General features: G+C 44.6%; 1 protein-coding gene across 1 annotated transcript in view; it reads right to left on the bottom strand.

Moving 5' to 3' along the window:
- Positions 1 to 23,153, bottom strand: part of LMF2 (lipase maturation factor 2) — a 152,965-nt gene that overhangs the window by 12,504 nt on the left and 117,308 nt on the right. The window contains exons 12-13 of the mRNA XM_086918831.1: positions 22,368 to 22,479; positions 3,267 to 3,375 (exon numbers count right to left, since the gene is read on the bottom strand). Of these exons, the coding sequence (XP_086774957.1) occupies positions 3,267 to 3,375; positions 22,368 to 22,479 (221 nt within the window). The remainder of the gene's footprint in view (positions 1 to 3,266; positions 3,376 to 22,367; positions 22,480 to 23,153) is intronic.

The raw sequence follows: 23,153 nt of genomic DNA, 5'->3' as shown, positions 1-23,153 counted from the left end.
TAAATAGAATTGCAGATTTCTCAGTGTGTGTAACTCAGCGCAACTCTGGTAGTTGCGCTAAAAACTAATGTGCTCCTTAATAGGATTACCTTAAACCTCATACCTTCAAGCAGTTGATAAAATAATCTTGTTCTTTCTCTCTTCTTACTTCATTTCACCCCCAACATAACCCTCACTCTTAAAACTCCATCTATCCCTACTTCTCTATCTACCTTTACCCTTGCTCTTTGTCTCAGCCCTCTGACTCACTTCTCTTTCTACATGTATTAAAACCTCACTCCATTTCCCCTCTCTCTCATGACCTTGCTACTCCCTCTATCTCCGGACTACATCTAGATCCCTCACTCTCAACCTCTTCTTTCTATCCCAATGATTTCTCTACATCAACCCTCTATCTGTACCCAATTGAACCTTACTTTAATCGTCCCTCCCTTAATCCCCCCTCCACCTACTTTACAATATCATCTCTAGCTGCCAGCTCATGGAAAACCATAAACTGCGCACTGGTCTCGGACACTTCCTTCATCACACAGCTAAGCACTGCAACCATAACATGATAACCCCCCTTCGGAGGTCATCATGCACGACATACAACACTTACCACATAGGATCAAAAACAAAGAACTTGCTTCCAACCACACTCCATACACTGTGTAGTGTGCTAACCATGTAGGCAAGCAAGCATTTTAGGGTTCTACATAAGGTTAGTAAGTGATACATTTATGTTGCAGTTCAATATAATATAGTGAAGAGAGGAGAAGGCCCACGGTGGAAGAATACCCACAATAGGTAAAGCAGACTTAAGGGGTCACCCATGAGGTAATTACTAGTGGAAGAGCCATGCGATTCTGGCACCTAGTCTGGACACAATTACCCCAAAATCTTAAGCCAACAGCGTGAAGCTAAAGAGATACTTTCCTGCCAACATTCATTGAAAGGAAGCACAATTATTTCCCCTGGTACCCTCTGTCTGCAATTTGTCTGGACAGAGGTTTTTTTCTCTTTGTTCCTAACCATAGGACATATGAAATTGGCTGCAGTGGGTTGCCCTTAATCGGGAACCATTCTTTTAAAGCAGGATAGTGAGGTTGGATTCTACCTGTAAATATAAATTCGTATTTGAGACCAAGTTCAGTCTATGCCACTGAATATGAAAAATGATTACCCAAAAAGTATTTTTAGATACAATGGCCTAAAAGCCATTTCTGCTAGAGAATGAATTAGTTAGCATTGACTGACTCCAGCAACTGCCCTTTCACTGTCACATACCAAGCTGGATTATTGTGGACAGTGGTGCAACATCGAGGCTGGAATACATTAGTTTGCCCCACACCTGCTTCCCCATATCTCAAGGGAGCGACGAGCAAAATTAAATGAGCCACAAGAGTCATTAGAAGAAAGGTGACTGATAAGCTTGGCAGTGGGAAGAAGGTTTGGAAAAACAAATTGAAAACATCAAATCATTCAGAAGCAGCATGGTCATCCCCGCCTATAAACAATTTCACCAAATAGGTACCTCTGGGTAACCACATCATGTTGCTTGTACCCCAAGCTAAGATTTTCGAGACACTTTGTATATTATGGAAAATCTGTCCTATCAGTAAAAATGCTTTACTTAAAGGTATTTGAGATCACCTAGACTAATCTTCAGGACAGAATCAGATAATAGATTCAAAAGGTGCAACCAGGAAAGTCCAAGTAAACAGGAACATTATTTAGGAGTAAATGCTTTGGGTTTTAATACAATGACTAAGCAGGAATTAAAGAACATTGTTTGCCAGATTACAAATCCTCTTGGTTTGTCCTTGCAGGAGTGAAAAACCTCAGACAATTGCTTACTAAAAATTCCATGTAAGATGCAAATGAAACCAATTGAAATATGTGATCTAAGAATTGGAATGCAAGCCTAAAAGGGGAACATTATTGGTTGAACAAACATGCAAAATGCTCTAAAAGGGTGTAGTGTGTGCTTTGCTTGCAAAAATGAAGTCATCCTCCACTCAACTTTCTGCTCTCTTTGCATTTGTCATAGCCCCAAATTCTACTCCTTGTCTTTAGAAATGTAACTACATTGGCTTCAGCTGTGCCAAGGTAAGGATTGTGCAGGTATCTCAATACAGACGTTCTTACGAGCTAAAACTCCTTATGGACTTCGTGACAGCAGGCTGAAGATATGGAATGTTCAAAATCCTCCTTCTCCGTTTGTATTTAGGCTACTCTTAATGTTACCACCAACAGATACTACACATTCAACCATCACAACACTTTTGAAGTAGCCTGAAACAATGTTCCTCTGTCCATAATGCAAAGACTTTGACTAATATCCCCACATAGTCTTTTGAGCACCCTTTTCTTGATGAATTTGCCTAACACCAACTTACTGAAAGCGTCACCACGAATGAGCGATCAAACAGAAAATCCTCTTAGCAGGAGAGTTTAGAAAAACCCATGACAAACACTGAATTGAATGCCAAGCCAGGCCCCATTTTCCACATACCAAAGAATTTCTAACACTTCTCAAAATAAATTGGGCACGGAAAATGTTATATATATATATATTGACTTTCAATGCACTTGGGTAAATGTATTTTAGTGGGCCTGCCTCAAAAGTTATGTAACAGCGAAGGAGCTATGGTGGAAAAATAGGACAAGGAAGTATCAAAAAAGGACTGCACCCTCTGACTGGCAAGTCAAAAGAGGATGGTGAATTTGAGACAACCTGGGATTGCAATAGCAGGGGAGTATTTGTTGCAGAGTAGAGTGTGACATTCAACAATGGTGCTGTATTCCAAAGTGTGTTTTTTTAAGTGGACGATTGGTAAGAATAAACTCCACAGCAGTAACACAGACCTGCAGGTCATACAAAAATCGGCAAAACTCAACCCACAGTGGCCTTAACTCACTTTAAATGGGCACTTAGTTCCTCTATAACTATCAAGCGTAACGTAACGTAAGCGTTTGCTGAAATTCTACATATATATGTAAAAACAAAAAATAAATACACAAATCCCGCTCCTGGACTGGTCTGCATTGATGGCATTCATAATATAATTCTAAATATAGTTGCAGCTGCTAAATCAGCCCAGGATCCACATAATGTTTGTTCTGGATGGTGCCTGCGATATGTTACCACCACTTGGACACCCAGTCAGGGCTACATCAAACTACTAGCTTGGATAGGCTTGCTTGCCTGGGGTGGCTTTATCCCCACAGTGTTGTAAGTCTTGTTTTAATGCAGTCTGCCCCATGTAATTGGTCTCACTTACCTTTAGACCGTGTTGGACTAGCATTGCCTCAAGTTTGGCATCACCCAGATGCACAGTAGGATAGAATTCTTCCACATGCTGCCTCCTCCACCACTGTCTGGGCAACTCTCTGTAGAAGAAGAGAGAGGACGAGAAAGTAAACAACTTCGCCACTTTCAAGAGCAGCCAGCACTCCTAGTAAAAAAAAAAAAAAACACACCAGCAGTATGATGCAAACAAAATGCATGCCTCTTGATACCTTGAGCGTACCACAACACATGCTCTAAAATATCAACGTTTATGTATCCAAGCCATGACATTAAATCAACTCAGACTGGCAAAATGGCATGTTTAATATGCCCTATGCACAGTAAACCGGTACATAATTTCTTTTCAGGGTTTAAGGGATGAGTGCTGGGAAAACAAAACTTAACAGTCCAGTGTCAAATTTCCTCTCTCCCCAAGTAACCCAGCCCGAACAACTGCTGAGGCTTACCATGCCAAGTCACAGAATGTGTGTATATCTTTTACACTGAACAGTAACCTTAAATCTAGTGCGGACTCAATGAATTCATGGGGTTGATTTCACCTCTCCTTAAGATTCCTCATACATTTTTTCACATTCTGATATGAGATTCAAGGAAAAGTATGGACACTACCAATCATACGAAGTTCTGCACTCTTCTTGCCCTATTTTGTTAAAGTGTAGGAAAGGGCCCCTTTTTGTATGATACCACCCCCACCACTTGCCCCATTTCGTATTAATGACTTGTTCAGACTGACGGGCACAGTTCAGGTCCCAGTGCGCGGGCTCCGACCCCCAAAGTACATGTATGTTTGGCCAATATCCTACTGGCTCATTTAACGTATCTTTAATTCCCTAGTATATGATACCAGTGGTACCTTCCCCGGGCTAGTTACATAAATTTCACTAGTTGACTGCAGGACATAATTGTGCCACCACTGCAGTGACACACTGACATAGGACTCCAGGCTTGCCGCTTCAGCCTAGTCAAACAGCTTTATATCTTTCAACTTGCCAAGGCAAAGCAAACCTTTTTGCGAGGTCACATCCTTCTTTTTTAATGCTAATAAGCCACCTCTAGGGAAGGCCCTGGTAGCCCACCAGGCAGCATGCTTAATGCATAACAATGTCATACATTCACCCCAGTACAGAGATCTGGGCCTAAATCCATCCATCCATGTCTTCCCTGGACCCGAAGTAAGCATCCTAGGACCAGTTTCTGGCTATCAGCCGTCTTCCGCCAGGATAGCTTGACTCCAGTGGCGTGGCGAGCACGGGACTCACGTCTGAGCATACCCGTCCCACTCGAGTGACAAATGCAAAAACAACAGTTGATGGACAGAATGCAGAACAATGTCATACATTCACCCCAATACAGAGATCTGGGCCTAAAGCCATCGTTTTTTGCTCACCACACCACCCCAGGTCAGACATGGCCATATGCAAATAAGCCTTGACCCTGTGCCTCATGGAAACAGTCCAGCCCGAACTGCCAAGCCATGTCTTCCCTGGACCGGAATCAAGCATCCTAGGACCGGTTTCTGGCTGTCAGCCATCAAGACCGATTTGCATACGGCTGGGTCCAAACTGGGTTGGCGCAGTGGGCAAAAGAACGATGGATTTAACCCAGATCTTTTGACTGGGGGAGAGTGTTTGCATTGTCAGCATTCTGTCAATCATATGTTTGCTGTAACACTTTTCACCCTAAGTGGGATGGGTATGCCCAGACGTGGGTCCCTTGCTCACTGCGCCACTGGATTCAAGCTAGCCTGGCTGAAGGGTGACATGCCCTGAAACTGGTCCCAGGATGCTTGTTTCCGGTCCAAAGAGGACCTGGCCTGGCAGTTCGGTCTGGACTGTTCCCATGGGAACAGGGCCAAGACTGATTTGCATATGGCTGGGTTCAACCTGGTGTGGCATAGTGGGCAAAAGAATGATGGATTTAACCCAGATCTTTTGACTGGGGGAGAATGTTTGCATGGTCAGCATTCCGTCCATCATTTGTTTGCTGCACCACTAATATTAAAGAGGGCATGTTCCTTTTGAGTTTAACATGCCCCGACAGAGAAAATACCAACTTGCCTTTTTCACTGTAGCTCCATTGGCTAATGTAGAGTTTCACTAGCCACTGCTCTAAGTGCCAACTTCCATTTGGGATCACAGAATATTTTACTCCAAGGTATCAAATTAATTGTTACATTAAAATGAAATCGTTTCCCAACTGTATGTGCAGTTTTGCAGCTTGAAGAAATTTCTGGACTCACATGTGTGTTTTCCCACCATCTAGGAGTTGTGTTACTCTCAATTTTTTCCACAGTCGTCCTCTTGGTTTGGTCGACCCTAGACAGCTGTCGAGAAGATCTGTTGTATGAACTTTGAGGGGGCTTTGTAGCATTGCCCCAGGGCTGGTCTGCTTCAGGTACTACTACTTTTTTAGCAACCGCCTCTATTGAACTATCTGGATAGAAAACGACTAGGAGAGATCGGTAAAATACCAAAATAGCTTTACCCAGAATAACATGCTTCATAGCTAAAAACGTATGTCCCAAAAGCAAGACCTATTGCATTGCAAATGCTTGTTTTTGTTGGGCGTCGACAGACCCCCCACTTTCGTGCTTCCTGTGCCATCTTGGGCACCATCTTCAAATACTTTTTCCCCCCTTTATCTTTGCTTGTTTTTAGCTCTTATCTTTTAGGTGGGGGTGGCTAGGTCGCTTGTGAATCCAGAACATTTTACAAGCTGCAAAACAAAACCTACAGGTAAGAAGCTATTTTGTTTTGCACGGTCAGTCTTTTCTGGATTCACATGTGGTGCATAGATTTTGTAGCGGTTTTGTCAGTTTTGCGGTGGATGGGTTGAAAATGAGCATAGGTTTGTTGACATGTTTTAACACCTTTTGTCCCACTTGAGCTTCCTTGCTCATTTAAATGGATATGCAGTAGTAGTGATTTGTGAAAGTGTTAACCGATGACTTCGTACGTAAATGCCATACAGATGCCCTGTAAGGGTATATTTGCTAGAAAGACAATGGTTGCTCCTTTCTTCCTTGTTGAGTGCGCTTCTGGGATACAGATTAGTTTTCTCCCCGCACCTGTGTGGCAAATTTATATGGTTTGCGGGACCAATCTGGCAATTGTGCCCTTATAAACTGGTTTCCCCACATTGTTGTCTGCCAATGAGACAAATAGTTGCTTTGTTTTCTTGCTGGACTTAGACTTCTCAACATAGTACACTACTGATGGTCTTACGGCCAGCATGTGCAATGCTCTCTCCGGTTTTAGAAAAAATTCGAATTTGTATTTCTCGATTTATGTGAAAGTGTGAAACTGCCTTTGGTAAGAACGGTGGGTCTGTCCTCAAGACTATTGTGTCCTTGCTGACCTGTAGATATGGTTCTTGAATCCTCAAGACTATTGTGTCCTTGCTGACCTGTAGATATGGTTCCTGAATTGTGTGTGCGAAGTGATGTTATAGCCACCAGAAATGCTTATTTAGTGTGAGAATCTTCAAAGTGGCCTTATGTAAAGCTCAAAGGGCGACTTCATTAGCTGAGTTAGCACTACATTTAGATTCCATGTGTGTGCTAGTACTCTTCTTGGTGGTGTAATTCTCTTTGCTCCCTCTAAAAACACTATTACTGGAGTGGCGAAGACACTTCTTCCTATATGACCACTCATGCGGACCACAATTACAAATGCAGCTTAATGTACCTTCAAGGATGCATAGGTCATTGCAGTCTAGGAGATGTGTAAGATATTTTAGCACAGTTGCTTAATTGTTTTTCCAAAGCAAGCCCAGTTTATAGCACCATAATGAGTATCTCGTCCATTTGACTATATAGCACTTCCTCGTTGTAGGTTTTCTTGCTTCTCTAAGAACACGCATCATGTTCTTCAGTAGCCCCAGATGACTGAATTCTAAGTCTTCAGGACCTAGGGTGAAAGACACAGGTTCTCGGTGTAGAACCTTCCCATCTTCCACCGACAGCAGGTTTTGTTGTGTTAGCAATTTCAGAATGTTGCCCGTAGCCATTTGTTCGTTATGAAAAACATGTTTGCCTCACTTAGAGAGCTGCAATGAGTATTAAGCTAAGTTTGCTCCTTTGTTGATCACTCTGTGTAACAGTGGCATTGGGGGAAAAGTGTGTGCAAATATTCGCGAGCAGCCTATCAGAGCATTCCCTTAGGATTGGTGGTGTGCCTGTATGGATGCAAAGTTTTGGCCTTTTGCGTTTCTTGGGGTTTCAAATAGGTCTACATTTGGAGTTCCCAAACTCTAAAACATGTTTGTGTACCGCTTGATTGAGTTACCATTTGTGAGAGCATGAGGGTTGTCCGCACTCTACCTTACTTTGGTATAGTATATTTAGAGTCCAGGGGATCCCCCAAAGGCTTTCAGAGGTAAAAGTAGATACTTTATTCTCCATTTCATTTGTGGTAGTGTGGGTGAGCAGTAAGGTTTTATCAGAGGGTAGTGTTAAGCACTGAATGTACACACTCAGGCATGAAATAATTTCACACACTCAAAGATTGAACTCAGACCAATTGTTTGTACCAAAAAAATGTGTTGTATTTTATTTATAGAACCAAGAAGGACTTGGTACAGATAAATATGATTGTACTTTTCAAGACAGTGTTAAAAAGCAAGTTGGATGAATAATGACTTGTCTTACAGGTTTGTAAAAATAAGCAAATACTATAATTACTATGGATTACTTTTCACGATTACTTTTTTTTTACTTTGTAGGATATCCCTGGATATCACACAAGAACATTTCCTGGATAAAAAGGTAAGTAAAACAGTTTCTCAAAACACACGGTTTAGATTTTCATACAGTTTTCAACTCCACACTAAACTTTTTCCACAAAAAAAAAACAGTCCATGCAGTCCATTGGGAGAAAATCAGGTTGTCTGTTTAAAGGGGAGTAATTGGTCTAGGGAGTTTAGTTTCTGGGGGCTAGAACCAGGGTTCCTTCATGGTCAAAGATGCACTCTAAGAGTACTCTCAGCCGCATTAGGGCGGCCGGGTGCAGAGTGCAGAGGCCTAATGTTTACCAATGGGGATTGGGGCCTCTGATTGGTGGCTGCTCACGGGCACACCACTTGGATGTGGGAGCAAAGCTCCTAGGGTTCAGCTCAGGGCAAATGGGGGATCAGAGTTAGCACACAAGGTGCACCCACAGCGGCACAGGTGCAGAGCACCGATTTGGCGTTGGGTGCCCTATTTTCAATGGGAGTTGCCAGTTTGGGATTTTGGCTGCAGGATTGGTCCAAGAAATCTTCCGAGAGGAAACAGCTGGGCAGGTAAGTAAGAGGGCTCAGGGGCGTAGGCGCTCATCAGGTCCACTTCTCCAAGGCGCTGAATGCAGGGGTATCCCTTGAGGTCAGATTTCACCTTGCCGCGGCACTCGCGGTAGGGGGTCTCCGTGCAGAAGCTGCAGGCGACGTCAGGGAGTCCTGGAGGGGTCATCCCACTGTGCACTCGGGCTTTGGAGTGCTGGGGGACCTTGCTGGGACCATCTGACTCTAGCAGTTGGCGGCAACTGCAGCGGTGGTTCCAGGCGTCAGATTTCTTTGTCTTCTGGAGGCTCAGAGTCTTGCTTTGGAGATTCTTTTGAACAGAGCTCCAGTTCACAGGAGATCCGGTCTTTGTTGGCGTCTCACAGGGGTTCTGGAAGTCGATTGCTGCAGGACAAGGTGACTTTTGGCAGAGGATCTCTGGAAACTGCAGACAGGCCGGTAGGGCTGGGGCCAAGTAAGTTCTTCACTGCAGTCTCCTCTGCTATGCATCTTCTTTCGTCCTTTAGAGGTTGCAGGAATCCTATATTTAGGGGACGTTTTAGGTGTCACGAAGGTAGTAGCTAATGGGCTACAGACCTTAGGGGGAAAACACCCTTGGTGTGCTCACAGCACGTGGGGGAGTGGGCACAATCCCTAAACCTGATTGGAGAGTGCCTGTCATCTGCAAGATGGCGGGCACTGAAGAGTGGGCTTCACCTCGCCTTCTCCAACTGAGGGGAGGTGTGGGTGTAAGGAAGTGGGTTTCTGTTGCAGTAACCTCCCCACTTTTTGCCTGATAACTGATGCACTTTTCCTTGGTGTGCCCTGGGTCCCTGCCAATCAGGTACCCAGGGTCGATGTCCTTCCCTAAAAACTGTGTAAAGCCTAAACCCAATTAGTATCTCTGGCTACATGTCAGCCCCTGGTAAATGGTACCCTAGGTACCCAGGGCACTGTGACCAGAGAAGACCCCTAAGGGCTCACAGGTGCATGAGCTCTGTGCCCCTACAGCACCTAGGGCCATTCCTGGGCACTGTAAGTGGAGTGAGGCCATTAAGACTATATGGTGCTGGGAGATTGTCATTACGAACTCCAAAGCACCATGATGGCTACACTGAACACTGAGAAGTTTGATATCAAACTTCTCAGCACATTACACCCACACTGATGCCATTGTGGGATTTAGTGCCAAAGGCACTACAGAGGGCAACTTAAAAGTTGCCCCATAACCTAACATACAATCCAAGTCTTGTCTGAGAGGCTGCCTAGGCTGCCACACAGCAAACATGTTGCTGGACCCCTGGGTAGAGAGCCATCCACTCTCCTGGGCCTGCAACAATGCAAGTCCTGGGCTAGGTGCTAGGTCTCCTCCCCCAGAAGCTATTTCACTTAAATGGCCGTGAGGCCGTGCTCTGCCGAGAGCTTCACTTCAAAGGGATCCGCTCCCCCGCCCCCTGCTCACACCTCGTTTCTTGTTTAACTTGTTCTCTGTCTCTCACTTCGAGCATGCCCTCCTCCCAATGTCTGCCTGTCCGTCTCTCTCTCTCTCTCTCTCTGAGACTCCTTCCTTATTCTTTCCCTCTTTTTCTCCGTCTCTCACTTCGAGCATGCCCACTCTTTCTATCCTGTAGCTCTGTCTTGCTTTGTCTCGTACTCCATCTGTTACTTCTCCATCCCCACTCTCCCGCTGCACACTTGTGTTGCACTCTCCATCCCCACTGCATTGTTTGTCCCCCCCCCTATCCTCGCCCTCCTCCCAATGTCTGCTGTATCATTTCCGCCCACCTCCACTATCTTTCCATGTTTGGGATTGGAAGAGCATAGTGATTTACTTTGTGGTAGTGTGATGTTCATTCGTCTGTTCATCCTGGTACAGCCCCTGTTTTGACTACTTTTAGGCATGAAGAACTTCAAGGCGATTCACTTCGAAGTGCTATGATACATATGAAGGAATCCGCTAACAAGCCGCTCCCCCGCCCCGCCACCCAATTCTGCTCCTCCGCCCCCACCACGCAATGCGGAGAGCATGTTGTTTGCAGCATCTCATTTGCTCCCTCAGTCTCTTCTGCTTGCTAATTTGCCGTCTGTTTTCTCTCTGCCCACCTCTGCCTGTCCGTCTCTCTGCGACTCCTTCCTTATTCTTTCCCTCTTTTTCTCAGTCTCTCACTTCGAGCATGCCCGCACTTTCTATCCTGTAGCTGTCTTGCTTTGCCTCGTACTCCATCAGTTACTCCTCCATCCCCTCTCCCCCGCTGCACACTTGTGATGCACTCTCCACCCCCACTGCATTGTTTGTCCCCCCCTATCTTCGCCCTCCTCCCAATGTCTGCTGTATGATATCCGCCCACCTCCACCATCTTTCCAGGTTTGGGATTGGAATTGCATAGTGATTTACTTTGTGGTAGTGTGATGTTCATTTGTCTGTTCATCCTGACTACTTTTAGGCATGAAGAATTCAACAACAACTGGTTCAAATAGGTCCTCAATGTTTCAAGCTTTATTACAAATGTCACAAAAAGATGTTAATATTTCACTTCTGTTCTTGGATTTTCATCACAATGAAATACACTGAACATAATCTTCACAAAAGTTATTTACTAAATGTTAAGCTATTGCCATTATAAATTACAATAAGTTTTATTTAAGTATTATTTAAAAAAAATTAAAAGCCATTGTTATTTGTAATATTAATACATCTAAGTCACGTAAATACAACACATATTGCAATACAAATGTTATAGGTTTCACATTTGCGAAAATTAACACTATTGGCATTGTAAATGACAAAGCTATTAATTTCGCTATTTTCTAAACCAACACAAATAAAAAAATTGTCATTTACAGTACCAATAGCTCAAACTTTCCTAATGCGAGACCTATTGCATTGCAAATGCTTGTTGCATGGTTGCCCCCAACTTTTTGCCTGATGTTGATGATCTTTTGACAACGTGTACCCTGGGTTCCTTCTAACCAGGTACCCAGGGCCTATGTTCTTTCCCTAAAACCATACTGTTGCACACCCAAATGGCAACTCTGACCACATGCAAGTCCCTTGTAAAAGGTACCATGGGTACCAAGAGCCCTGTGACCAAGGAAAGGACCAATGCCCCCTTAGAGACCCTGTACCCTAATACACACTGCCATTGTAGGCTGCTTGTTTTGGTGCAGAACAAAGTTCAAGAGTTTACATAGCACACATTCTTGTGTGCCATGCCTGCAACCCACTGCCTATGGTATAGGTAAGCCATCCCTCTACCAGGGTACACTTTACTAATGGTGAGGGTACCGAAGCACGAGCACTGCACACCTCGAGTGTTTTTAGTCCATTCTTAGACATTGTAAATGCTGTAAAGCCATAAAGAGTATATCGTCTGGATGTTTATCATTACAAATTCCACAGCACCATAATGGCTTAACTGAAAACTGGGAAGCTTGATGCCAGTGTGAGATTCAATCAAAAATGCACTCAGAGGGCATCTTAGAGATGCCCTCCTAAAACAACCTGAATCTAGTGTCCTGGCTGACTGGCTGCTCTGCATGTTTCTGGACTCCTGGGTCAACAGCCTCCTGCTCTCAGGGTCCTGAAACAAAGCACATCCTAGGCAGAGGTGCCAAGCCTCCTCCCCCAGGATGGCCAGGGGCCACGAACGGGAAGCTTCAAAGGCTATCCGCCTTTGTGAGCGGACCCTGCGTTTGCTGGGGGGACACAGCCAACCAGAGGGAGGCTTATGCCCCCTCTCGCTGGAGGTTGGCATAATAGGATGTGTACCCATCCCAAGGAAGGGACCCATTCATTCTACCCTGTACCTACCTGAAACGCCCCTAAATTACACCACGAGGAGGTCAGCCCAGCGATCCAGACCTGGGATCCGATAAGTAACCTACCTAAATTCTCCAGATGACACCTCCAGTCCCTATCTGGTGGATCCCCGCGACCTCCACCGGAGCCTGTAAGGAAGACTTGATGCCAAAAGACACCCCTGCATCCGACGCCCCATGGCGTTGGGTGGCCCAATCGACGGTGTCCCGGCAATCCACGACATCCCAACTTACCTCTCCAACTGGTGGTCTCCCCCAGAAGATCTTCATGCCAGAGGCTGCAGTGTTTATTCTGACCAGTGCTTCTACTTTGAAACAAATAGGGATCCCGACCGGGTGAAGGATCCAGCACCCAGCTGTCCCTGTGCTGCTGTGGGTGCACCTTGTGTGCTATCTTGGATCATCCTTTGCCCCGAGCTAAACCCCAGGAGCTTGCTCCCACATCCAAGTGGCATGCCAGGGATCAGCCACCAACCGGAGGCCCCCTATCCCCCATTGGGCTTCAGCACTCTGCACTCGGCCACCCTAGTGCCGCTGAGGGTGTTCTTGGAGTGCACCCTTGAGCCTGGGGGAACCCTGGTTCCAACCCCAGAAACCCAGCTACCACAACCAAGTACTTACCTTTAAACTGATAACTTCATTTCCTCCCATAGGATTGCACGGACTCCTTTTCTGTGAAAAAAGTTTAAAGTGTGGAGTTGGAAATTATATGAGAACTTAAGAAAATGTGTTTACAACAACTGACTTACTTACCTTCTATTTAGAAAATGTCCCAGTGTGATATCTAGGCACAGGACACCGAGCAAAAAAGTAATCTAAAAAGTAATCACAAAGTAACTGAAAAGTAATTTTAAGATTTGACCGATCTGTATCCACATTCAACTGCAGTATCAGAAAAGTACTATTTTTACTTACCTGCAGCAAGTCTGGCTTAGTTATAAAAATAAAATGCAACAAAGAAATATTTTTATACAAAACGATTGGTCAGAGTTTAGTCTTTGACTGTGTGTGAAATAATTTCTTACCTGAGTGTGTACAATAAATGTTTAACACCCCCCTCTGATAAAGATTTACTGCTTGCCCACACTACCACAAATATAGAGTAAGGAATTTTCTATTACTTCTGTAAGCCTCTGGGGGTCCACTGGACTGTGCACACTATACCTTACTTTGGTTTATAGTATATACAGAACCAGCTTCCCACAGCATTACACACAGGTAGGTGTGCCATGTTGACTCTTCACTTTTCTCCGCACCAAAACATACAGCCTGCAATTGCAATGTGTGTGTTAATGTACAGGACCTATAAGAGCGGCACAATATGTGCGGCAGCCCTTAGGGGCCTTCCCTGGTCACAGTGCCCTTGGTACCCATGGCACCTTTTACAATGGACTTACATGTGGCCAGAGGTCAAAATTGGGAGTACAAAGCACAGTTTGGGGAAAGAACAGAGGCCCTGGGAACTTCATTGGCAGGGAGCCAGGGCACATCAAATCAAAGTGCACCAGAAACCTGGCAAAAAGGTGGTGGTGGTGGTGGTAGTAGTGGTGGGGGGGGGTGGGGTAGTGAGGTGGGTGGGGTAGTGGGGGGTAGTGGTGGTGGGGTCAGTGGGGGGCGGGGGGGGGGGGGGGGGGAGGTTTACTGCGACAAACGCTTCGGCTGCGCTTGTTATCGCCTACACGTGGCAAATTGCAAAGTAAAGTTTGACAAACAGTTGGGAATGATAGTGTCACATTTGGTATGCAAACTTTTTCCAACTAGTTAGAAGTATTTATGTTCGCATTTCAAGTAACGAATCATATAGGCCACTAAACCCAAGCTCTCTTTTGCATAAACACTGTAGCAATTTTGGAATCTCGATTCTGGAGCTTTTAAAAAACGCCATATCAACTAAGCCTTAACACATTTTTGCGAAAGTAAATCGTTGCTGTTTATCTTGCGGAGGATCAACGCATCAATTTAGAGTCTAAAAATCAAATATTTCCACCTATTTACATACATTCTTTAGCGCACTTGTGTCAGGACCGAAGGAGCGACGATTAGGGCTTGGTTGCGAGCCTCCTATTAGGCTTCAGGACCACCAGAGGCTACGGAAACCTGCATCCGCCTGAAGCCCTGAAGTCAGGGTCACCTAGCAGAGGTCCTGACCTAGCAGAGGTGTCTCCAAGTTTCTTGGGGCCAGTTGCCAATGTCGAAGTGGACTTGGGCTGCCCCTCAAGAAAGAAAAAAAAGCTCACCTACAGGCAACTGCTGGTACCAGGAGACCAGTGGTAACTGAACCTTCACTGACTTACCCCTGTCCTGCACTGTTGGAAGCAGACACCTGAAGCAGAGACAACACCTGACTGTCGTGGATACCAGAGAGACCCCAGGAATACTCACTGCATTTCTCCAGCATCTCCAACACCGTAAAAATTCTGCATCCCCAGCATCAGGGCCACTTTTTGACTTGGAGCATTAAAAAGGAGGAAAAAACGCTGAAGACCCAAAGACAGCTGAAAAGCAACAGGTAACGGTCTTTCTGGACCGAAGTGGTTCCTGTGACTAGCCTCTATTCCATGGTGGCACGTCAAATCTAAAAGGAGTAGCCCTCCTTTCAAAAAGGATAAGATTGCTCAACCAACTACAACAATTAAATTTTTTTAAAACCCTGTAATTACCTTTCCCTCAACCAACTACAACAATTAAATTTTTTTAAAAACCTGTAATTACCTTTCCCTCAATGGATTTGTCATTTTGGTGTTTAATTTAAGATAAAAATGCAGTTTTTTTTAAATTTTTTTTTTTTTTTTTTTTAAATCGGGTTTTGATTTTTGTGTCGAGGTACTAGTTTTGGTACTTCTAAATGCTTCACACTGGCTCCTTTGTTTAGGCCAGAATGCTCTGTGCAACAGCTACACAAGTCCCGAGCAAAAGTTTTACTTAAAAAAAATCTAACTGGACTGGATAAAGATTGTGACATTATTACATGGTGAGGCCTTACAACTAGACAGCATAATCCACTTTAAGACAGTGGGGAATAAATTCATAAGACCAGATGCTCTCATTCTCTGTAAATAGACATGCCATGTAAAATTCATGCAGCTAAACTTGCATAACCTTCCACCACCCCACAATACTGTATGTGATTCTTTCACCACAATTTTTAAATCAGTCTCTGTAGTCAGTCAGTGCACAGATTATCAGAACCATAGCCAAAAAAATATTGATCATGCGTTATTTCAAAGGAAAGGAGAAGCTTTTATCTCAAGCACTATTAGATCCAAAGGCGGCAAATGCAACGAGCATAAATGATGAAGTATGTGTGAAGGCATCACCACGTAAGCTATAGTGGTTCCCTGTTTGATGACATGCACTTATGTCTAGAACCAACAGCCATTTTAGCTTTTGGCTCAAGCTTGATAAAAAAAATATATACAAAAAGGGAGCAAAACCACATTGTTTAGAGAAAAAGTAGCTGAGGGGCAAATTGCAGCTGCAAAGCCCGAAAAGAAGTGCTACAGGAAGGGTCAAGGGAATCCGAATTAAATTAAAAAGCCATGCAGGATGGGCTAAGAATGGAACAGACAAGCTTTAGAGTAGAAATAGGTCTAACCTTTGCAAGGCATTAGCAGATCTTTTGGCTTAGCCAGTGATGAACGGACAGAAAGTAAAATGCTACTTACCCAGTATGAATCTGATCTTAGCATATACAGCTGTAGATTCATATGCTTTAGCAAGGATCGCCTTCTGGTGTTGGGTCCGGATGTTTGCACTTTGTTTTTGATCGAAGAAGTCTTTGCAGTCACGAGGTAGGGGACTCCGCCTTTCGGTGATAGTGCACATGGGTATCGGCTCCATCCCCCAGATTGTTTTGCCGTAAGGACGAGGATTGAGTTAGTAAGAGTAGAAAGATGTCCAAGTATATTGTATCTAAGTAAGATGATACTGCAACAGATACAAAAGGTACCCAGTGAGGCGGGTGGGTGCATATGAATCTACAGCTGTATATGCCAAAAACAGATGCATACTGGGTAAGTAGCATTTTCCGTTTGAGGCATACGAGCTGTAGATCTTATGCTTTAGCATAGACTTCACAGCAGTTATCTCCTAAGCAGTGGCTAATCCGTACCTGTTGCAGTGTTTGAAATAGTGTTCCTAAACTGGCCTGATCCACACTAGCTTTTTGTTTTGCTAACACATCTACACAATAGTGCTTTGTGAATGTGTGTGGTGTAGAACATGTTGCTGCTTTGCAGATGTCATCTAAGGGTATGTTCCCCAAGAATGCCATAGAAGCCCCTAGTTTGCGTGCAAGATGCGCCCTAGGGGGAACGGTTAATGTGCCTTTAGCTTTAATATAGCATATTTGGATGCACTGTGCAATACCTGCTTCTGATATGGGATTGCATTTATGCGGTGGCAAAAAAGCAACAAAAAGTGGTTTTATTTTTCGAAAGGATTTAGTTCTTTCAATGTAATATAGTATTGCTCTTTAAGCATCTAATGTGTGAAGAGCACGTTCCGCCACAGAGTCCGTTTGAGGAAAAAATACAGGTAGCTCAACAGACTGGTTAAGATGAAAGGCAAAAACGATTTTGGGTATAAATTTGGGATTAGTCCTAAGAACCACTGTATTGTGATGAATTTGTAAAAATAGTTCTTGTATGGTTAGTGCCTGTAGCTCACCAACTCTTCTGAGAGTTGTGATGGTTATAAGGAAGGCTACTATCCAAGTGAGACATTATAGCTCACATTCGTGCAGAGGTTCAAATGGTCGGCCCATGAGTCTTGTAAGGACTATATTAAGATTCCACACTGGAGGAGGTGGAAGTCTAGGAGGGATGATTCTTTAAAGTCCTTCCATAAATGCTTTGATAGCGGACACGCAAAACAAAGACAAATATCCGTTTTGTAGGTAAGCCGCTATTGCAGCAAGATGTAACCGTATAGATGTATAAGCTAAATTAGAATGCTGAAGGTGTAATAGGTAGGAAATTAGGTTTTGGATTGAAACATCTAGTGGATTGATTTGATTGTGTGTACAGTAGATGACAAATTGTTTCCACTATGCAAAGCTTGCTCTAGTGGTAGGGGATCTCGCCCCTTTAGTGACGTTCATGCAGTCTGGTGGGAGATTAAGGTAGGCAAACTATGATTTAAGGTGCCAAATCGCAAGTTTGAGTTGACTGGGAGTTGAATGTCTCATCTCTCCATGGTTCTGAGTTAGAAGCTTGGGAGAGAGGTGTAGTTTTTGGTTAGAAACTGCTGATTGTTCCAATAGGGTTGTGAACCAGGATTGTCAAGCCCATGTGGGAGCAACTAGGATCATTGTGAGGGACTGTTGCTTGAGCTTCCGAACCACTAATGGAATTAGTGGGAGAGGTGGAAAAGCGTAAGCAAATTAGCCTGACCAATTCATCCATAGCGCATAGCCTTTGGTTGATGGGTGGGGATACCTGGACGCGAAGTTTGGGCATTTTGCGTTTAGGTGTGTTGCGAACAGATCTTTTTCTAGATAGCCCGATATTTGAAAGAATGGGATCAGAACTTAAGGAAGACGTTCCCATTTGTGGATCTGCTGTCTTCGACAACGGAGCAGATCTGCGATCTGGTGGTTTACTCCTGGGAGGTGTTCTGCAAGGAGATGTATCTTTGGAGGTATGGCCCATATCCAAATGCTTTGAGCTAGGCGCGAAAGCTGTAGAGTGTCCCTCCCTGTTTTTGTATGTAGTACATTGCTGTCATATTGTCTGTACGGACTAAGTCAGCTTTGCCTACCAGATGCCGTTGAAAAGCTTTCAATGCCAGAAAAATTGCTAGTAGCTCTAGGTAGTTTATGTGAAGGTGTTTCTGTTGTAGGGTCCATGTTCCATGAAGAATGTGTTTTTGAAGATGAGCTCCCCAACCAGTGAGTGATGAGTCTGCTCCCAACACTATCTGTGGAACCGGTTCGAGGAATGGCCGCCCTTTGGAAAGGTTTTGTGTATTCTACCACTGCAGAGAGCGATGGGTGCGGCCGTCTACCAACACCAGATCTGTCAGCTGACCTTAAGCCTGGTTCCACTGACGTGCTAAGCATTCCTGTAGGCGACACATTTGAAGTCTTGTGTAAGGGACGATAAGAATGCAAGAAGCCATTGTGCCGATTAATTGCACGAACACTCGGACTGGTAGTTGGTGTTGGGGCTGAAATTGTGATATTAGAGTTTGTATGTTGAGTATTCTGGCTGGATGGGGTATGCTAGAGCTTTGTAAGTGTCGTTCGTAGCTCCTAAATACGCTTGCGTGTTGGACGGCTGGAGGTGGACTTGGTGAGGTTTACAGTGAATCCCAAGTCATGAAGCAGCTGTATTATCTTGGGAGTGTGGAGAATGCAGCTGTGTTGTGATTTGGCTTTTATTAGCCAGTCGTCCAGGTAAGGGAAGACGTGAATGTGCCATCTTTTCAAATGAGCTGAGACCACTGCGAGGCACTTGGTGAATACTCTGGATGCACCACAAACCTGAGATATTTTCAGAAATATGGGTGAATGGGACTATGGAAGTAGGCGTCCTTTAAATCCAGAGTGGATAGAAAGTCGCGTTGTTGAAGCAATAGGAGCACCTGTTGGAGGGTGACCACGTGGAACTGGCCTGACTGAATATAAAGATTTAGCTGTCTGAGGTCTAGTATAGGCCTCAGAGAGCCGTCCTTTTTGGGATTAAAAAGTACAGGGAGTACACTCCTGTTCCATGATGTTGGAATGGGACTGGTTCTATCGCATGTTTTTGTAACAGAGATAACTTCTTGTTTGAGGAGTGTGAGATGTTCTGGTGACATTACACGTTGCTTTAAAAGCATATCTGGGGGAGTGCTGGTAAGTTCCAGGCAGTAACCATACTGTATAATCTGTCTTACCCACTTGACTGAGGTGTTGGAATTCCAGTCAGGTAGGAATTGTGAAAGCCGCCCCCGACTGGCGTGGGATGATAGGGGGTAGCGGAGGGAAGTCGCTGCTTATTGGCAGGGAAGTGCAGGTGGAATTACCTCTGCTTCTTCCCTTGTTATTATGTCCTCTGTAGTTTCCTCTAAAATAGCCTCTGGAGGAGTTGGGATTGGTTATTACCTTTATACGAGGAGGAGGTATTTTCTGATGAGTATTTTTGAGCCACCCCCGTAAAAAGAGCGGCGAAAGGAACCCCGGTTAGAAGGCAACTGTAAAGCCTCTATGGACTTTTCAGTTTCGGTGTCTTCCTTCATTATCTCTAATGAAGTATCTACTGATGGCACGAACAAATGTTCTTTATCAAAGGGCACATTAAGTATGGAGGATTGTACCTCCTGCTTGAATCCAGAGATTCTAAGCAAAGCATGCCTACGTAACAATATGCTGGTGTGGATGGCACGAGATGCTGTGCCTGCCGCATCTAGTGCGCGTTTTATGTAACTATTGGTGACGAGCTTCCTCTCTTTGATGAGGTAGTTAGCTTTAGTTTTATACTCATCCAGTAGATTTTGCATGAGTTTATCCAACTCGTCATAGTGAGCCCTATCATAGTGTGCGGCCTGAGCATTAGCAAAGTGCCAATGGTTAGCTGCCTAGGAAGCCACTCTTTGCCTGAGGTATCAATACGTTTTGACTCCTGATCAGGAGGGGGGGTGTCACCTGTGGTTTGAGAATTAGCTCTCTTGCGGGCGTTAGTTACAACAAGAGATTCCAGAGGCAACTGGCCTTTTATACATGCCGGGTCTGTAGGAGCGAGTTTGTATTTTCTATCTACTCTAGGTGTTAGTATTCTGGCTCTAACTGGGTCTTTGAATACTTAGTGTGTTTTAGTGAGCCCTTGAGCATTGGTAAAGTGTTAATAGACGTTTGTGAATGTCTCCACAAGAAAATCCTCTAGAGGGTCAGAGTGTAGTTACACCCCTTAATATTGAGCAGCCCTGTTAATAAGCTGCGCAAAGCCGATGTTATCATCAGGTGAGGAGGGTCTAGATGGATAGAGGTCTGGGTAGTTATCCTGGTCTGGATCTTGATCATAATTGTCTGAGGGATCAGTGTCCTGTGGTAGGTCATGTGGCACATAATGGTCCTCATCTCCCTCTTTAACCCAATCGTCCTGTGTAATAGGTGATAATGGAGGTGGTGGTGAATTTGATGGTGTGATGATCAAATTTGGGTTAGGAGGAGGAGAGGGAGGTATGTGGGGGGGAGCAGGATTAGTACCCATGTCCTCCTTTTTTAGAGGTATAGGATGATCCTCTGAGATGCAGCTTCTGTTTCTTAGGAAGAATGACCTGGAGGTGTCTAGTTTTAGGGTCAATGCGGAGTCTCTTGTTTGGGATCCAAAGGCGGCTATTCGGGTAAAGGTTCTTTGGATGGGGTTAATTTAGGTTGACTATCTTTGGGTGCCGAGTGTTTTGAGTCAGACTGCTTTTAAGCAGGTTTCGGCTCGGAGCCTTAAGGTGTGGTGTGTTTCGGATCAGAGTCTTTAGGTGCGTGTTCCGGCTCCGAAGCTCTAGGTTTGGATGCTTTCGGCTCCAGGTGTTTGTGTGTTTAGGCTCCGAGGACTTCGTTGTCGAAGATGTTTTCGGTGCTGGTGTCGTAGAGACTGGCAAGTCCTTATGTTTACGTCGAAGGTGTCAGTTCGGCACCGGAATGAGGCTTGCTCGATCCCGAGCCCAAAGGCTTGTGTTTGAGTTTCGTAGCCGAGCCTGAGGGCAGGGTGTCTGAAACTTTTAGTGCCGACCTGAGCCCGAGGGTGAAAACGGAGCTGTATGTTTTGGGCGAGTGGGCATAGGGGGGGGGGGGGGAGGGGAGGGTAGGGGGATCTGTACTCACGGTAGGTTGGCCCGGAGTGATGGTCGGTTCTTCTTCTATGTCGGAATCGGCTTTGGACACTGAAAAGAATTCTCCTTCGGCTTCTGGATCTGGTTGGAGGGAATCTGAATCTTCACCGAAGAGCCGCTGTTGCGGTGCATTTGGTTTCGTCAAGCAAGATGGTCACCAATGGTTTTCTTCAATCGGAATGATCTAGATGCTTCACAGTCTCTTTGTGTTCTGGGGATAGGCAGAGGTTGCAGATCTCGTGCAAGTCGGTGTGTGGAAACTTAGCACGACACATGAGACTTAACTTGAATAAGTCCATTCCATCAACTGCTGGCGTGGTCGGCATGGGTAGTTCTCAATCAAAGATTTTCAGATTTTAGACGATGTGCGTCCAATGGGAACCGCGATCGATAGACAATACCGTCGAGGGTAGAGGACTGCGCGTCAAAGGGTATTTAAAACGATACAGAACCGCAGCAATACACATCTGAACCCGGTGGCGGAAAAAAACAAGCTACGGATGGAGCCGAAGCCCATGCGCACTATCAACGAAAGGAGGAGTCACCTACCTCATGACTGCAAAGACTTCTTCGAACAAAAACAAGGTACCAACATCCAGACCCAACACCGGCTGGCGATCTATACTAAAGCATATGATCTACAGCTCATATGCCTCGAACAAAATACTTATTGCTGATGCTTATGATTAAATCGTTCGAGTCTGCCACTATCGGAGCTAATTTTATGTTACAGAATGAAAAAAAATCTATTTTTTTTTTTATTTCTTGCCCCAATAAAGAGGAGGATCTTTACACCTCCACTTATGAGTGACACCCTAATGTCCAATATAACTGTATAGAAACAATGTGATCGCTCTTCTGACAATTCTGCATGCCATGAAACTTGTTAACCAAATTTTGAATCCCCCTACTAAAGCACTTTGTCAATAGTCCTAATCTGGGGACTTCTATTGAGAGCATCACGAAGAATCAGGCGGATATAAACTTTTAGGGAGGAGATATGGACGGATCTTACTCTCCACTTTTTTGACAAGAACTTATAACATAGCCTTGCACTACACCTCCCAATCTGGCTCAGTAGAAAGAAGAGTCTCAAATTTGAGGATCCATCACTTCTGTTTTCCACACAAAGCTCTCCGCAACCTTCTGCTTGCACTACACAGTTATAAACAATAAACTTCCTTACCCTTTCTCGTTGGCCTCTGTGAACCAGTATTTGTAGAGCTGGGCTCTGATATATGTAGGAGGTCGGGACCAGAAAGGATACCTTGGCTCCTCCACCTGCAGCAGGTCTATCACTGTCAGAAAATAAACCATGGATGAGCATGAAACCCTGCACACACAGCTCTACTCTTTAATTCAGGACATTTCCTTGGCCCAAATGGACAGAGCATGAGGGAGTAGCTAAATCAGAATAGTGCCCATAGAACAGCTGAAGAAGCATGGGCCAATAAGCAAGGCAAATCTCATTTGTGCTAACACTACAAGTTTACTACAAGCCTATCGGTCTAGTCTAACAATGAAAGCAGAGAAAGTAAACTTGTGGCACATCCCAAATCCATATCACAGCTGAGGATCTTTTCAAAGAGAAAAAAGGAAAATGCTACTTACCAGTATGCATCTGTTCTTGCATGTAGAGCTGCAGATTCACACACTGTGCATAGATCATCTGCATGGTGTTGGGACCAGATGTTTGCACTTTGTTGTTATCTTGGTAGAAGCCCTTGGAAGTCACAAGATGGGTGACTCCTCCTGTAGACAATAGTGCGCATGGGCATCAACTTAATCTTCAGATTGTTTTCTCCCCAAGAAGGGAAACAATGGAGTTTTGTAAAAAACAGAAAATATGCCTATGTGATGTATCTAAATAAGATAATACTGGTACAGATAAAGGTAGCCGGGGAGGCGGGTGAGTGTGTGTGTGATCTGCAGAAGTACATGCCAAGAAAAGATGCATACTAGTAAGTAGCAT

This window comes from Lissotriton vulgaris, chromosome 1_1 (assembly GCF_964263255.1).
Source record: "Lissotriton vulgaris chromosome 1_1, aLisVul1.2, whole genome shotgun sequence".
NCBI lineage: Eukaryota > Metazoa > Chordata > Amphibia > Caudata > Salamandridae > Lissotriton > Lissotriton vulgaris.
The sequence above is the reverse complement of the archived record's forward strand: the minus strand, read 5'-3'. Positions and strand labels throughout refer to the sequence as shown.